This window comes from Chenopodium quinoa, unplaced genomic scaffold (genome assembly GCF_001683475.1).
Source record: "Chenopodium quinoa cultivar QQ74 unplaced genomic scaffold, ASM168347v1, whole genome shotgun sequence".
In the NCBI taxonomy this organism is placed as follows: Eukaryota; Viridiplantae; Streptophyta; class Magnoliopsida; order Caryophyllales; family Amaranthaceae; genus Chenopodium; species Chenopodium quinoa.
The window spans coordinates 2181982-2198788 of record NW_018743783.1 but is presented as its reverse complement, the minus strand read 5'-3'; the positions used below and the strand labels follow the sequence as shown (position 1 = coordinate 2198788).

The window sequence follows — 16807 nt, the reverse complement described above, 5'->3', positions numbered from 1 at the left end:
GTAAATTTTCTTCATCAAGATCATTAAAAAAATTTCGATATCAAACTCTACACAGTATAAGGACACAAAATAAAATTTTATTTAACAAAACATGTACATAAATATTTCCAGATAAACAATCAACCTTACAATACAAGAAAATGAAACACACCCGAAACAAATAATCACAACTCTCAAAAGAATAATCCTCATCCATATATTACATAACAGTAGAAATGGTCTAGAAGTACTTCATCATCATGACAGCAACTGCTGAAAGCAGGACAGCAGGTGAAATGCTCAGAGAAGGCATTGCAGCTGAATCCGAAGGATTGAGAGAAGAACCAGACCCCGTTCCTGTACTTGTCGATGTTGGTGGCAGAGAACCACCTTCTACTGTAGATGGTGGAGTCAAAGTTGGATTCGCGTCTGAAACTGGAGCTAGTGCTGGTGTATCAGATGTAGGAACTGTACCTGTTGCATAGTTAAATAACATCAGAATTAGTCTTAATACTTTCATAAAATTTTCTCATGTAATGGATTTCAAAAAAATTTCATGATTAAAGTTACTAACCGACGGGACTAGGGGAGATGGATGATGTAGGGGAGGCAGATGGGCCGAAGGCAACCGGACCTGCAAGTATGAAGAAAAATTAGCAAATTAATAACACTATGTCAAGAACAGATACTAATACAATGTAATTCTGATCAATTTGATTTGATAATGAGGTTGTATCATCGGAAAATATAAAGGAAAGCATATAAATGTACCTGGAGCAGGAACTGGAGCACCAGGAGAAGCTGAAATCAGAGGAACAATGCAACTTTAGTATCAAGCAAAAGATAGGGAAAAAAAATAAAATTGATAATATGACTTGAAACAGTCCTTTCTTTTTAGTTCTGAATTTAGTCAAAGTTTGCTAGCTTTGATTAATAAGTTACAGTATGAAATACAAAGTATATATTGACACAAAGTTGTATATATGATTTACTAATTATAAATCATATTTTTAAATGTTACTTCACACCACATAGATCATACATGGTTGTAAGAAATTATATTAATTAGGATACCATTAGTATTATATCCACCTTATCAGTGTGGTCAATCTTTTGTATTTTATTCAATGGTATCATTACAGATAATATAAAGTAGTTTGAAGTTTATGTTACTAAATTTAGAAAGTGGCTTATTATTTAAGGACGGCAATTCAAAGAGTGATAAATTTACCATAATTAGAACATGACAGTTACTATAGAGCAGAGGAGGTTATATGATTTCACCTTTGCACTGAAGTGGAACACCAGGTTGATTGCAGGCCCTAGGGAGGGAAATAGCCGTGGTACGATTGATAGGAAGACGGAAGGGAACACCCCCGGTCACAATTTGGCAAATACAGTCAGTGCCATTGCTCATAAGATTCCTTAATGAGTTGCAGCAATCGGCTGTTGGTGAAGATCCGGTGCCACTGCTGTTGGTAAGGTAGTTTACGCAAGGAGTAAAGCTCGAAAGCATCGAGGATGTGCAAGGGGAAGTAGGAACTTGTGCATAAGCTCCTAAATCTAGCACCATCAAAGAAACTGCTAATACTATGACACCTTTCATCATTTCCATGAGGATTGTAATTTTCTTGCAGACTTTGGTGCTTGGTTTAAATAACAAGAGTAAAATTGTTGATTAATGAGTGTTTTTTTCTCTAAAGTTAGTAATGAAATATAATTGAATGTGTAATTGGTGATTTGAGAAGGATTGTTTTGCAACAATTTATAGACAATTTTGAGGTAATAATAGTTGAAAGATGGAATATTTGGTAGTTTTAAAGTGGGTTAGGAGCTCAACTACTTTTAACTAATTTATAAATACTAAAATAGGCCTAAGGTTAGGTGGGTTTGGCCTGTTTTTGGGGTTAGCCATCTGACTTAGGATAATACTAATTTTAATGATTGGTTATTAGCTTAAGTCACAGTTATTATCAATTGGAACACTTATAACTGTTTTTGGTTTTAAAAGTAACCTAAACTATTGAATTAGTCAGCAAAAGAAGAGTTTAAAGAAAGCAAAGATAAACAAAGGTCAAAATACTTGGCAAACTTTTCTTTTGGATGTTTAAGTTTGTGTCGTATTCAAAGGATTGTATTGCATATCAAAATAAGTGCTGTTATGTCTCTAATTATTACTCTGTAAAATGTTTATATTTTGTAAGTATTTATTAAGATGAATCGTACAATAAAGATACAATAATAAAGAATGTTGCACTTCAATCTTAAGAAACTATATCCTATAGAATCAAGTTGCTTAGTTGAGGTCTTATAGGTAAATGAAACTTTTAATTGGAACAAAAGCATGGTAGAAGGACCTGTAATACGGTCTCTCATCTGGTGGCAAGGTGGGAGTCTAATATATACACGAAGTATGTTTGAATTAGTTCTTTTCTGCAAAGCATTGTTTATTTTAGCTTTGGCAAAAATTGAACTTATTTAATAAAAGTCCGCTCTATCCTTCTCTAAAATAAAATTAAAATATTACCAAACCCACCTCTATACCCTTTCACTACACGGAATATGAGTACAATTTTTATTATTAATAGATTTATAATATTACATTACACCTATAAATACTCAACTATTTTCAAAAACTACGTACTTATAGTAAACAATTATGGAGTAGAGCATAAAAAAATGAAGGGAATATAACACTGGTTAAATGATACTATTATTTTTGTTACCTTCAAGGTTATTATTGTTGTTAATATTTGAAAATTAATAGTGTCCAAAAATTACACTCAACCATGCCAAAATTTCCTGAACAAAATCTTATCTTATGGTATTAGTTTTGTGTTAGGTAACCTGAATCTCATGATCATTCAGCTAATCCTTCGCCAGGTGTATTATAACGGCTACCATACTGTGATAAAATATTATGATAAAAATAATACTTGTAAACGAAGTATTGCACTGTACATATGACAAAAGTTGTACAATTAATTAAATTCATATAATCAAAACACGACAATTTTAAACCACAAATTTAGATGGATGGACTACCCCTGAAAAAGACCCAAAAGTGTAAAATTTTCTTTGAAGTTGTTAACTGCTCTCTAATCTTTTGTTCTTGCTAGTCAAAATTAACCCCTACTTTGTTCACCTAGTACGTGCCCAAAACTACATAACATGCACTTCTTATATTTGATACTTCAAAAAAAAATTGCAAAAAACGAAATAAGGTTTGTATATCAAAACTAAAATGGCTTTGAGAAACATGGGGATGACAACTATGGTTATTATTATGTTGATCATATCGATGTTTTGGGCAGGGGTTAGTGCTCAACCTAGTTGCCCTGCGGCGTTAACGTCCTTAACTCCTTGTTTGAGCTTTAGTGTCCGAAATTCGTCCACACCGTCTTCTTCTTGTTGCTCGGAGCTTGCTAATATGCTTCAAACGGCTCCAGTGTGTCTTTGTAACGTGCTTAATGGAGTTGGTGGAGAATTGCTAGAAGGTTTCCTTGATCGGACACTCGCTAGTGCTCTTCCTAGTGCTTGTAATATGCAAACTCAATCTAGGAGTCAATGTGATGGTAAGTACTACTCTTTTATTAACAAATTATTAATGAACTTGTATTTTTACCTGCGTGATTTTGTATACATTATTTTAATGATAAAATATTATAATGGGCGTACTTTTTCACATTATAATATGGACACAATTAGTCTTTTAATCTGTACAATAAAAGTTTAAATTTAAATATTTTAATTCAACAAAAAAATATATATATGTTGAGAATTTATAAAATAAAAATTTTGATGTATAAAAAAAAATGTTGATGATACTATTTTATACCTATATATATATATATATACACTTTATTACTTGAATTAAAAAAAAGTCCAATTCCTATATAAAAAAAAAAGTTTAATTGATTAGAATATTATGATAGTTATATTTCAATCGAATTAATCACTATAAAATTTTCAAAAATTTATTTGAGTTCGGGACCTAAGTGCTATTGCATTTGTGTTTCGATTTAATTGAACAATTCAAATGTGTAAGTAATCACTATAATGAACAACAAGTTTGGTCACCTCAACTTCTCCTTTGCTTGCATGTAAATATGAAATTCTATGTGAGGAGATGCATGCGTGCTATGACTGCTATCTAGTATCACCTACAAAGTTTGTGTCTGTAATTTTTTTATTTTTTTTTTGTCTATTGACTTACCTCATAAGATCGAGTATCATTTTATGTGTCACTCTAATTAATCCACATCTTTAATTTAAACCATATTCAAGAAATTAAAATAAAGGTAATAATAATATTAGTTAAGTGATGATAATAAGTACAAGTAATTAGTAATGTATGTCTTCAATCTGTATGCCCCTTACAAACGATCCGATTAATTAATGATCCACCATTGGGATGCCTTAGGGAGTTGGAGCCTTGGAGTTTAGGAGACACATGTGTGCCTTGGTTTAGGGGAAACGTCTCTAAAGCTAATATTGTTTGTTATACTTCCTTCGTTTTCTTTTATTGCGCACATCTTCATGGCATGCACTTTGAGGAATAGATCAGGTAATGTAAATAGACAAAGTAATAAAAAATTATGCAAGTTTGGTGATAAAATTGTGTTGATATAGTCGCTCGTTTACCTACACTAATCAACTCCTAAAAAAAATGCCCAGAAAAATTAAAAATGGAGAAAATAGTTTTCTATTCGAGCCTATTTTTAGGGCCTCAAACGTTTCAATATTTGGAGTAGAGTAGTACATAAACCCATAGGTCCGTAGCTAAGGCCAGGGTATATATGTGTTACAAGTATGTAATTCCACAAGATCAATTAAAACATCCTTTCGTTTATCTGTAGATGTAATTAACACTTGGTTATAATATTATAAAAAACACAAATAAAGTTTATAAATTATTTGCAGGATTGGGCTCTCAAGATATGGGTGATAGTGGCAATGGTGCATACTCTGGAGGATTCATACTAAAGATACCATTGACGCTTGCTATCTTCTTCACAATAGTAGGATCATATACACTGCATTTTTAAGTACATACAACATACAATATGACTTTGTCACATTTTAGATTTTACTGGAAATTCCTTATACTTTGTATACTTTAATTTGTCACATTTTGATCATCTTACCTGTTTATATATAGTATTGTTTCATTTTGTTTTGGCTCGCTAGCCTCGTTGTAACTTGTAACTACAAAGAACATTATAAAGTTTATACAATTTTTTTAATACAAGTTATTATTTGTAAACTCTATTTGAATCAAAGTACGAATTTAGTTTCACTGTGCAATATGGTTGGAAAAACCTTAATAAAAAGGCATGCAAAAATGCGGTGAGCGTGGATCGAACACGCGACCTTCAGATCTTCAGTCTGACGCTCTCCCAACTGAGCTATCCCCGCAATTGTTATTGAAATACTTTAGAATTATTATATAATTTTTGTTTCCATTATTATTGGTACGGACTAGGAGTACAATGGAAAATTAATGGGTTCTTTCGTAGAAAACGATAACTTTAGTTTCCATAGTTTATTGGTGCAACGACTTGCGGGGAAGCCTCCTGTTAAAGTGTTAGAAGCCATGGCAGCAAGGATAGGTTTGCAGGTTGCGCGTGAGCTTGGGTATGGAAGGGTGGAGTTGGAATCTGATGTCCTTATAGTGACTAATCTGATCAGATCGTCAAAGGAAGGCATGGCTCTGTTGGATCTTGTTATTGATGATATCCGTTCTATGAGTAGGGAGTTTGATAGCTTTGATTGTGTTCATATTAAAAGGGTGGGAAACTGTGTTGCTTACCTTATGGCGAGACAATACCCACCTGATGGTTTTGAGCAATTATATGTTGATAACTTTCCGCAAGGGGTCGTCTCCCTTGCTGAGCTTGATGTTGGCTGATTTTTAATACTAATTTATGCTCTTAGAGCCTTTCAAGAAAAAAAAAAAAAAATTATTGGTGCGTACAACGAAGTACTATGGAAAATTAATTGTCCCCCGTAAAAGTTTGTATGCATTTATTTCTAAGTGTTGTTTTTTTTTATTTTTTTCTCTTTTTTTTGGAAAAACATTATTTCTACATTTAACCTTAAACTAGTTTAAGTCCCGTACAATGCACGGTTGTTATTAAATTTTATAAAGAGTTATTGTATTGAATTTTATAAAAAATTATACTCATAATACTAATGCAAAAAATAAATACTTCTTCCGTTCTTTTTTACTTGACCTGTTTCTTTTATCATGCTTGGCAATGGAAAACTTTAACGATCAATAACTTTAATTCTCCATAAATAAAAATCATAAAAGTTATATATTATAATATTACTTATTGAGACGAATTTAAAAAGATCCCACACGAGATATGTTTTTCGTTACATATAATTCACAAAAGACGGTCAAAGGAAGGGTGGTGAATAGTGTAAAAGTCAAAGCGGGTCAAGTAAAAAAGAATAGAGGAAGTTTAACTTTAATTTTAACCAAGCTATACCAATGTCAATTTTTTTTTTTTTTGAAAGAATACCAAAGTCAAGGCTAGTGACACTTAGACTTGTTTTTTTTTTTTTTTTTTTTTTTAAAAAAAAAAAAATTAAAATAAAAGGGGGTCTATGAGTTTTTATTTTAAAAAAAAAATTCTAAGGATAGTACTCGGCTCGTGCTGCGTTATTATTGATACGACTTTTAAGAGTAGAAAATAAGTGTATATATGTGTGTGTATGTTAACAAAATGATTTTATTTTTAATTTAATTAAACATTATTGCAAAAGTAACAAAATTGGAAGGAAAAAAAAAGTTAATAGTATTATCGAAAACTAAGATGATACAGAGTAGTATTGTTTAATAATATTTACCTAATATACGTTTATTTTGTACAAAAAAAATACCTAATATAAAATACTACGTATATGTAAAAGTATATTAGTTGGGTTTATATAGAGAATTATTAATGTTAAGAATTTTAATTGGAAGAAAGATATTTTAGATTATTATAAAATAATTTTCTTAAAAATCTGTGTAAAAACGGAAAGTAAAATGGGCGGGAAAATTTTTAATCAGGAGATGACATATGTCATTTATGGTTTTGCTTTTAGTATATAGTTATTGATTAAAAAAAAGTGTTGTACTTATAAATCGTAACAGTGTGATGTTGAATTTCTTATTCTCATTTTTATTGATTATAAACAATATATTGTTCTCACCTTTTGACACAACCCAGGAAACTGCAAGCTACCAAGTAGCAACTTGATTCAATAGGAGAACCAACCGCTTGGATACAAACTTTTTGAATAAAAAACCAAAATAATTAAACCGATTAACACCCGGGTGTACATAAAACTTTTTAAGTATTCGACCAATGCAAAATCGAAACTACAAGGTCAGAATAACATTGACCTGTATAATCCCCGTATCCAATACCTAATTAACATGTGACAATTAAACTTGAAAACAAGCCAACCCTAATATTGAGGACATAATGCTATATACTTGAGTAAATGTAAAATACAGTCCCTAATCTTTTGTATTTGTACACTTTTAGTCCCTCTTAACTATTTTGTGCACTTTTAGTCCCTCAGCCACCTTGTTTGGTGTTTGTCAGCCAAAAGTTGAGGGACCTTGCCTAGTCAGCAAAAGTTTAGGGACTATGAGTTAGCAATTTTTTATTTTATATTTTTGCCAGAAAATGTATTTAAAAAAGAATCTTTATAGCTGAGCTGGCAAATGACATGATGAAGTAAATTTTAGGGACTTGAAGAAGCCACATGGCCCAATTAAAATCATCTTAATCTAAACGCAGCGTTTCGATTTCTATTCCCTATGCAAACTGATCATTTAGCGGGATGAAATTTTGTTTATATACTCTAGAAGACTCCAAGGGTCATTTTCATCTCAAACACAAAACCAAAAAATCGAGCTCCATTGATGTTTGGGTGGGAATTCGGAGAGTCATCAGCGCAAAAGAAAGCTAAAATTGAGTCTTTAACATCTGTTGAAGGTAAGTTCATCCCCAATTTCATTTTGATTTTCGAATTTGAATCATACCCTGTTTTGTTGAACGAAAACGAGTAAGGGTTTCATGAAATTGTTGAAAAATATGAAATTTTTTGTGTTGATCTACTTAAATTATGCTTCACTATGTTATTCTCTGCAATCGCATGTAATTTGTTGTTGTTTTGTGTGATTTTTGTGGAGTTAGGGTTTGACACTTATAATCGAAAAGACTAGGGTTTTGTATGCTTTGTTTTTTTAATGTGATTAATAAAAATGACCATTCTAATAGATGTGTTCACCTAATAACCTAGTTATGGATGCTTTAGACGACGCTCACCCACTGATGGGAACCCAGGATATCCTGGTGATGCATGTGTTCCCCAAACTCAATTGGGAGGACCAGCCAAGTGTCGAGATGATTTGCTGGAAGTGGCATCTGTGGTGGATTCTTAGGCACATTGCTCCCTACCTGCCATACCGTGTGCACAATAGGAATGAACTCAGGGTCTGGGCTCTTTATGACATTCTCTATAATTTTGGGAGGGACTTCTTTGCGTGGATTGAGAAGGACATGACTGTGTACTTCGACGGCTTTCCACTTCTATTCAAGGAAGATTAGGGGGTGGGTTGTATATGTGGTGGTAGGTGGTAGTAGGTTTTTAGGTTGGTTATGGGTGGTCTAGGTTTACTTTTGCCATTGTCATAGCTTAGAATGTATGTAGGTTGGGTGAATGTGACATTCAAGATGTTTTTTTTTTTTTTTTTTTTTTTGTGGGTATGCCATTGCTATGACAATGTAATCTAACTTAGTTTGATTAGGCTTCATTTAATAATGTAGGTTGATGGAAATGTATGTAATTCAATGAAGCCTAATGTAGGATGATGATCTTTTGTAATGAACAAGTTTATGGATTATATGAATGAATATGAATGTTATTATTCTGTTTATATTGGTCTTCCTTAATCTATTTTGAATTTAGTTATTAATACATGTTTGGTATATGATGATGATGATGTTCATGTATGTTATTAGTTCATTCAATCTTTGGTGAGTTAGTTGATTTTGGCCTTGTTATCAAAGTTAAACACTGTCCATCCTTTATGATTGCCAGATTATGGAACTAAAACCTTGTTTGGTTGACACCATGGTGCTGAATGGCAAATTAGTTGTGATTCATTTTACCTAGGGGGAAAAATAAATGTGTTTGAGGACATTCCTGAAACTGTGGATGCTATGTATGTGAAGAATTTAATAATGGTTTAGGGTACAATGACATTGTTAATAAGGTCCATTTCTTGGATCCTAGGAAGGATTTTAACTCTGGGATTAGGTACCTTGGTTTTGAGAAAAATATATGTGATTCATTCTTGACTTTACTTCTATAGTACAAGCTCTTTCATATATATACAGAGCATGAGGAACCTAGCAGGTTTTTATTTCAGAATATAAGGAAAGGGGTTCTTTTATGATTTTAGTGACAAGAGAGAATGTGGAAGAATATGAGCCTGTTGAGACAGTAAATGAAGGAGTAAAAGTGGATGCACATGACCATATTCCTAGGCATGACAAAGCTGATATAGACTATGACACTGAAGGGACTGATGTAATGATGAAGAGGTTGTGCAAGCAAGGTGTGAATTAGCCAAAGACAAGGAGAATGTGATTTCTTATGAGGATGAGTTACAGATGTTAAGGAGGGTAGCTGCAGATAAGGGGTTGGGTGAAATAAGGAGTGACTTTGAGGGGTTTGACGAGCTAGATAGACCTATTGAAGATGATGATGACAATGACTTTGGTTATTTAGTTGCTCCACCAAGCAATAAGTATGATAAGGGACATAGGAGGACCATTAATAGTGAGAAAACGCTCTTATTTAATCCTGGTTAGAACTTTGAGAACCAATCCATTTTCAAACAAGATGTTAGGAATCTGTCGATTGAACAAGGTAGAAACTTTTCATTTTTTAAGAATGATAAGATGAGGATAGGAGCAGTTTGTGAACATAAGGACAAAGGGTATCCATGGAGAATATGGGCTTCATGGGATAATAATAAAACAAAATTCTTTGTGAAATCACATGTTAGTGAGCATACCTATGGCAGATCATGCAAGGTAAAAAAAATGTCAGCCACTTGGATCGCAAATCAATACAACACTCAGTTCAAAGTCAACCCTTATATGAGGCTACATGATCTTATGGAGACAATTTGGTTAGCCTAGGGCATTAGGATCAGTAGGTACTTGGCTCATAGGGCTAGGAGAAGAGGGCAATCTCTTATTGTGGGTGAGTACAAGGAGCAGTATGCATTGCTTCCTAGGTATGCAGCAGAGATATTAAGAAGCAACAGGGGAAATGCAGTCAAGATCAAGTTAAATGGGAGTGTTTTTGATAGGATATACATTTGTTTTGAGGCTTTGAGGAAAGGTTTTTTAGGTGGATGCAGGCCTTTTATATCATTGGATGAGTGCTTTTTGAAGGGTCCTTATGGGGGCCATTATTGGTTGCAGTTGGTAGGGATGGGAACAACCAAATGTTCCCCTTAGCATTGGCTGTAGTAGGTGTTGAGAGCACTGATAGTCGGAGTTGGTTCCTATACCTACTTGTTGCTGACTTGGGAACAGATGAAGGAGCAGGGTATACATTCATGTCAGATCAGCAAAAGGGGTTGGTTGTTCCAATTGCAGAGGTGTTTCCACAGGCTGAGAGCAAAGCATGTGCAAGACATGTCTACTGTAACTTTAGGGGGGTGTTTGGGGGTAGCTTAGAGTTTAGAAAGCAACTTTGGATAATTGCCAAGTCAACAACTGAAAATGATTTTCTAGAAAATTACAAGTCATGAGGGAGCTATCTAATGATGCTGCAGAGAATTTGTTGAAGAGAAATTATAAAATATAGTGCAGGGCTTTCTACACACCTATGTCATGTTGTGACAGTGTAGACAATAACATGAGTGAAGTTTTTAATGCATACATACTTAAATAGAGACATAAGCTTATTATCAGCATGTTAAAAGACATCAGGGAGAGCCTAATGGACAAATTGCACAAGAAAAAGGACATGATCAAAGAGAGGGATCTCACTTTATGTCCTAGAATCCAGCAGCAACTAGAGAAGCATAAAATATGGGCCAAGGGTTGGAATGCATTTTGGGATGGTGGACTTTGCTATGGAGTGAGGGATGGGGCAACTCAAACAAAATATGTTGTCAATTTGGTGGACAGAACATGTTCCTATAATGCATGGCAAGTTAGTGGAATACCATGCAAACATACTGTGGTGGCCATCTGGAATAATTGGACTAACCAAAGATATGTGAATGATTATTTCAGAAAACACACATATGCAAAGGCTTATGATCACCTACTTGAGCCACTAAATGGTCCACAAGAATGGCCTACTGCTGAGTACAGTGTTATTGCTCCTGAGTTGAAAAAGGTGCATAACAAACCTAAAACAAAGAGAAGGCCTTCAGCTGGTGAGGTTACTGACAATGGGAAGCTAAGGAAGATAGGATTCAAAATAACATGTAGCTTGTGTTGGGTTCCTGGCCACAACAAAACAACATGTAAGAATGCACTAAGGGAAAGCCCCAGTGGTCCTAACACCACTACTGCAACCCCAAATGACCCTACTCCTGCAGTCCCAATGCACAACAGAGGTGTGGGTGTATACACCTACCCTAATGGTTATCAAAGATAAGCAACTGTAAGTATTTGTTCTTGCCTTAAATTGCTATAATTTTATGGTCATTACTTTACTTATATAATTTTTTGGTCACTGATTTCAGCTAATTACTCAACCAATGCCAAGACCTTCAAGAGGAGCTGCATTTTACCCTGATTATGTAGGAGAGCAGACCATATATTCCTTCTCTCAGGAGTATCCTCTGTCACAAACACAACCAAAAGCAGCATCTCAATCTTCACAAACAATATCAACACAAGCATTGCAAGACTTAGTTAGGGCAAAGCAAGTTCAGGTTAGAGAACAGAGCAAATAAGGTAACCTGATTTCTTTTATTAATAATAATCATAACAACTCTTACATTCCAGCATTAGTTAATAAGATTACATTTATTTGTCCTGCTACCTAATAACATACCAAGCAACTAAACATGTAGCAATTTCAACAATAAAGAAATCCGTGATTTTTTTCATTTTCAACATAACACATTTTGAGGTCATCTTTATCCTTGCATATGTGTTTGCTTCATTAATCCTCATCTTTAGCTCTTTAACTTCATTAGACAATATTCTTTTGTCTTCAAGTAGCCCTAAGATGACATCCCTCTGCCACCCAGTCTAATCTTCTTCATCAATCCACTTAAAAAACTTGCAGCCCCTTCTGTTGGTCTCAACATCATAGTCTGGGCATGCCAAAAATCTCTTGTTCTTGACAGTGGTAAACCACAATAACACCTCCTCCCACTACCACTAGAACCTCTGCTGTAAGAACACATCCTGTAAAACACAACAAAAAAATACATTATTATTTTGAAAATAAAGCTATAACAATGATTAATAATTGCAAAATTACAATTTTGTTTTGCAGGTACCTGGAGTTGAGTTCCTAATGTAATGGAAGCACTTTTGTGGAGAAGCAAATTTTTTTCTTATGATCAACAATTTATTTGTGAAGAAATTCTACCATTTATAAAGCCTTTTTAAATTGTTAACAGCTAGTTTTTTTATACAGCAAAAAAAATTGCTCAAATGCTGTTTAATTGTTAATACATTAATGGTTGAAGTCCCTAAACTATTTGCTTAGTCATCGTCCCTGAAGTATTTGCTCAATTGCTTACTTAACGTCCCTGAACATTTTTGCTAACTGGAAGTCCCTAATCTTTTGCATAGTCAACAAGGTCCCTCAACTTTTTGTGGACAAACACCAAACATGGTGGGTGAGGGACTAAAAGTGCACAAAATAGTTAAGAGGGACTAAAAGTGCACAAATACAAAAGATTAGGGGCTGTATTTTATCTTTACTCCTACATACTTCCTCAATTCCTATTTAGTTCATATGATTTGACAAAGTCAAATTTTAGACTTATCAATTGAATTTAACATGGAGTTTAATATTGTGTGAAAATTGGTAATGGGGTAATATTTTTAATATAGTTAGGTACTATTCACTCCAGCTTAAAAAAAATATTCAGTAAAAATAATTTCAATTTAGTAAAAATAAGAGAAAATACAAGTTTATCAAATGGAAAAAACGTAAATAAATCAACAACTTTTACCAAAAAATAAAAGGATTTCAAGAAACTGTTTTTACCACCAAAACTTTTCAAAGTTATATTTTACCACCAAAAAATTTCTTAAAGATTGTGTTTCATAACCTGCCGTCAAGAAGGCCAATTTGAACATGCATGTGTTTTACAATTTTTAGAATTTGTTGTGGTAAAATAAAACTTTAAAAAGTTTTGGTGGTAAAAAATAATTTCGTGATTTTTTTGGTAGTAAAAGTCATAATTTTCAAAAAATAATATAAAAATAATTTCAGATCAGTAAAAACCATTTAATAAAAATTAGTAACTTTAAAGAAGAAATGAAATAGAGAATAGTAAAAATAATTTCAGTTCAACAAAATGAGAAAATACAAGTTTATAACCTTGATATCAAAGGGTGTATATGTAAATTACATCTAACTTTGGTTAACTGTTGTTTTCTCTCTCCTCCTTCAACATTTTGCTGTTTTATGATTTTCTCTCTTCTCCTTTAACCTTTTTGTAGTTTTATATCTCCTCCTTCAACCTTCAATTTCAATGGTGGAAAGTAGACCTTTTCACTACCACATTGAACAAGTCGAAATCTGTAATACCCTGGAAATTTCCTCTTTTTAAAATACTCTTTTAACTCTAAATAAAACTCAATTTAGGATATTTCCAAAATATTACCGCCACCGTGATAACGGTTAAGGTTATTTTCAAAGTCACACAGCGAAAGACTGACTTTCAAAAACTCTTCTTTTTCTCTCTTCCCCACGCCTCTCTCTCCCTCTTCTCCTCCCCTCATGCCAGCAGCCACCGGCACCACCGTCGGCAACAACAGCAGCCGACAGCCCGCCGGCCACCCTATCCTTTTTGTTTTTGGTGTTTTAGTATTATTATTAAAAAAAAAAACCTCTTTTCTCTTCCTAATTTAATTCTATTTTTTTTATTAATTTAAAGCATGATTTTGATTATGTTTTGGTATTGAATTTAGGTATTTGATGTTGTTAAATTATTTATATAATTTTCAGATTTTTAATCAAAAACCCTAATTTACAAACCCTAGTATTTGGGAATTTAATATTTATGGTTAAGGTTTGATCCTAGGTTGATGTTGTTGTTTAATTAATGTTTTAAACATGTTTTTAATGAGTTAAAGCCCACAAATTAATGCTGAAATTTATCTATACACACTATTTTTTAATTATTGAGTTAGGGTTTGATTACCCATAAAAAGGAAAAAGGTTTTAATGGTTTAAATATGATTTTCTAATCTATTAGTGATGTTTTATATTAAATAAGGATGCTGGAATTTTATTTAAGTCATAAAAATTAATTTGAAGCACCCGCTTAAAGAAAAGGTTTTATGGATTTATGTCATTAAATTGGGTTAATTAGTAAGGTTTAAAGAGTATAATAGTTGTTGGAAATTTGTGAGAATAGTCGATTAATTATAGTTATGTATTCTTATTTGTAGGAGGCTTTGAGCTAGGTGATTTCTAACGAGTGTGGCCAAGTTTAGGCATTATTCAAAGTACGTATGTGCACAAGAATATTTGTACATGCGTAGTATCATGCTAGGATTTGTGAAGTATGATTTAAGTGATGAATTAGTAGCATGTTTGGTTGATTATATGCTTGAAATTGATGTTGGTTGAGCATGAATTGTAAGCAAGCATGTGAATATTATTTGAGGCATGATACAAATTGAATATGTATAAGTCATGGAAGTATGTATTATTTTCAAGTATCAAGAAAGCATGTATTTAATAAACAAGGCTTATATATGAGTTAAAGAGCTAAAGTTAGAATTATCGATCATGATTCATGAATTTATTTCTCACCCATTTATTATTGGTGTTGAGTCAAGAAGTTAGATAATTTATTTACTCACTCAAGTAAGTTGAGTTTGAGTCAAGGAAGTTTAGTAGTGCATCTTATGCACCAAGGTAGTAATCGTGCAATTTTGTGCATAAAATTAGGCAAGGAACCTTAATTAAAATAAATAGTATGTGCTCACTAATTAATTCAAGAATGAATTGGAAGTATGTATTGATTGTTATTATGTTTGTTCTTGATTGATTGGTTTGAGTCATCACAAGTTAAATTGGTAAATCACGTAAAGTGTAAGAGGATACGCACCAAAACTCTTGGAACGTATATACCTTGAGTATGAACATATGAGGAGAGGTATAGGATTTTATATTTAACCATAGCTTCTACAGGGGTACAGGACGCTGTATTTTCTTTTATTATTCATGCGCTGGAATTCCGTCACCAAGTGTGGCATAGTAGGTGCCAGTTGGGGTAGCTCCCTAATTGGAAGCTCAATATTTAAATATGCTATTTTTAAGGAAAGAAACTCGTTCGATGCGTTATCCAAAACTTATATCAATAAATTAAAGTAGAGTCACGAGTCAAAGGTAAGTTTACTTGTGTTGTATGGCGAGCATGTTTTATTATTTATTTATTTATTTATTGTCTATTTCTAGGATATTCATGTTAGTGTGATTATTCCTATTGGTGCATATGTACTCAGGTTTTGCTGATTCGTACTTTGTTATTTGTGTTTTGCTTTTCTTTGGATTGGCCCTACTATGACCCATTTTATATGGCGAGTAGTGATGTTGAAATAAAGAGAAGTACAGGTAAAGAAGGAGCATATCAAGCATGATGGGATTGAGCGAAGAGGGTTACATGTTTCTTTGTTTATTATTTATTGTATTGAATTATTTATGTAATTGTCGATAATAACATTAATTATTGTTTTGGTATTTTTAGTTTGGTTTTAAAAAGGGCCTTTAATGGTTCCAATTTATTGGTTTGAAGTTTGAATTTGTTTTATTAAAATTTATTTTATTTGAGTTTTTGAAAGTTGGTCTTCCGTAGTGTGACTTTAGCATTAGCCGTTATCACGGTGGCGGTAATATTTTGGAGATTTCCTAAATTGAGTTTTATTTAGAGTAAAAAAAGTATTTTAAAAGGAGGAAATTTCCCGGGTATTTCAAAAGTATTTTAAAACAAGTTGGCCCCAAAGGAAGAACTCAAGGGGGAGTAGGATTTAGAAATGACAGTATTGTAATTATGAGTTTTTGTTTTAAAAAGGGAGTATAAATACTTCAAAGCCTTAAGATTTTTAATTCTAAAATCATAATTATCATATTTCACAAAAAAAATCCAAGGTTTTCTCTTTATTTTCTCTCTCCTCTTTCCCCTTATTTTTTCCCTTTCTGTTTCCTCTTCTTTTTCCTCTCCTTCCCCACGCCTCTCTCTCTCCCTCTTCTTCTCCCCACACGCCGGCAGCCACTAGTGCCACCACCACCACCAGCGGCAGCAACAGCAGCCGGCAGCCCGCCGACCATCCTCTCTTTCTTTCTCCTTTTTGTTTTTGGTGTTTTGGTATTATTACAAAGTGGTATCTTGGAGCTTTGGTTGGATTTTAATTACCACTAAAGCCAAAAACGTTTTTCATGGGTACTTTTTTTTTAAATCTTGGCCAAGTGCTTATTAATTTAAGTTTGAAAATATTTTTAAGAGGTTCGATTTTTTTTAAGAAGGCTGAATTTTTTTTTAAATAAAAATTATCCGATTTTTTTTATATATTTAATTTAATAAAGTCTA

The 16807-nt window shown here is 33.0% G+C and overlaps 3 protein-coding genes and 1 non-coding gene across 5 annotated transcripts; 2 read left to right on the top strand and 2 right to left on the bottom strand.

Annotated features, from left to right (window-relative positions):
- Positions 1 to 57: 57 nt before the first annotated feature.
- LOC110684826 (non-specific lipid-transfer protein-like protein At5g64080) lies at positions 58 to 1735 on the bottom strand. The gene is made up of 4 exons (XM_021861258.1): positions 1264 to 1735; positions 751 to 780; positions 554 to 613; positions 58 to 453 (listed from the first exon to the last, which is right to left on the bottom strand). The coding sequence occupies exons 1-4, from the start codon at positions 1592 to 1594 to the stop codon at positions 221 to 223; spliced, it is 654 nt and encodes a 217-aa protein (XP_021716950.1). The 5' UTR covers positions 1595 to 1735; the 3' UTR covers positions 58 to 220.
- A 1238-nt stretch (positions 1736 to 2973) lies between these two features.
- Positions 2974 to 5189, top strand: LOC110684777 (non-specific lipid transfer protein GPI-anchored 2-like). The gene is made up of 2 exons (XM_021861208.1): positions 2974 to 3554; positions 4903 to 5189. Exons 1-2 carry the CDS (start codon positions 3224 to 3226, stop codon positions 5025 to 5027), a joined length of 456 nt encoding a protein of 151 aa, XP_021716900.1. The 5' UTR covers positions 2974 to 3223; the 3' UTR covers positions 5028 to 5189.
- Positions 5190 to 5324: 135 nt separating this feature from the next.
- On the bottom strand, positions 5325 to 5397 carry TRNAF-GAA. Its single transcript has one exon. It is a non-coding gene; the product is annotated as a tRNA-Phe (tRNA).
- A 2251-nt stretch (positions 5398 to 7648) lies between these two features.
- Positions 7649 to 11683, top strand: LOC110684825. Of its 2 annotated transcripts, none has more exons than XM_021861257.1 (2): positions 7649 to 7979; positions 8302 to 11683. In XM_021861257.1, exon 2 carries the CDS (start codon positions 10981 to 10983, stop codon positions 11674 to 11676), a length of 696 nt encoding a protein of 231 aa, XP_021716949.1. In that variant the 5' UTR covers positions 7649 to 7979; positions 8302 to 10980; the 3' UTR covers positions 11677 to 11683. The 2 variants fall into 2 exon arrangements, with proteins under 2 accessions (XP_021716949.1, XP_021716948.1); XM_021861256.1 differs by having other exon boundaries at positions 8287 to 11683.
- Positions 11684 to 16807: the final 5124 nt, after the last annotated feature.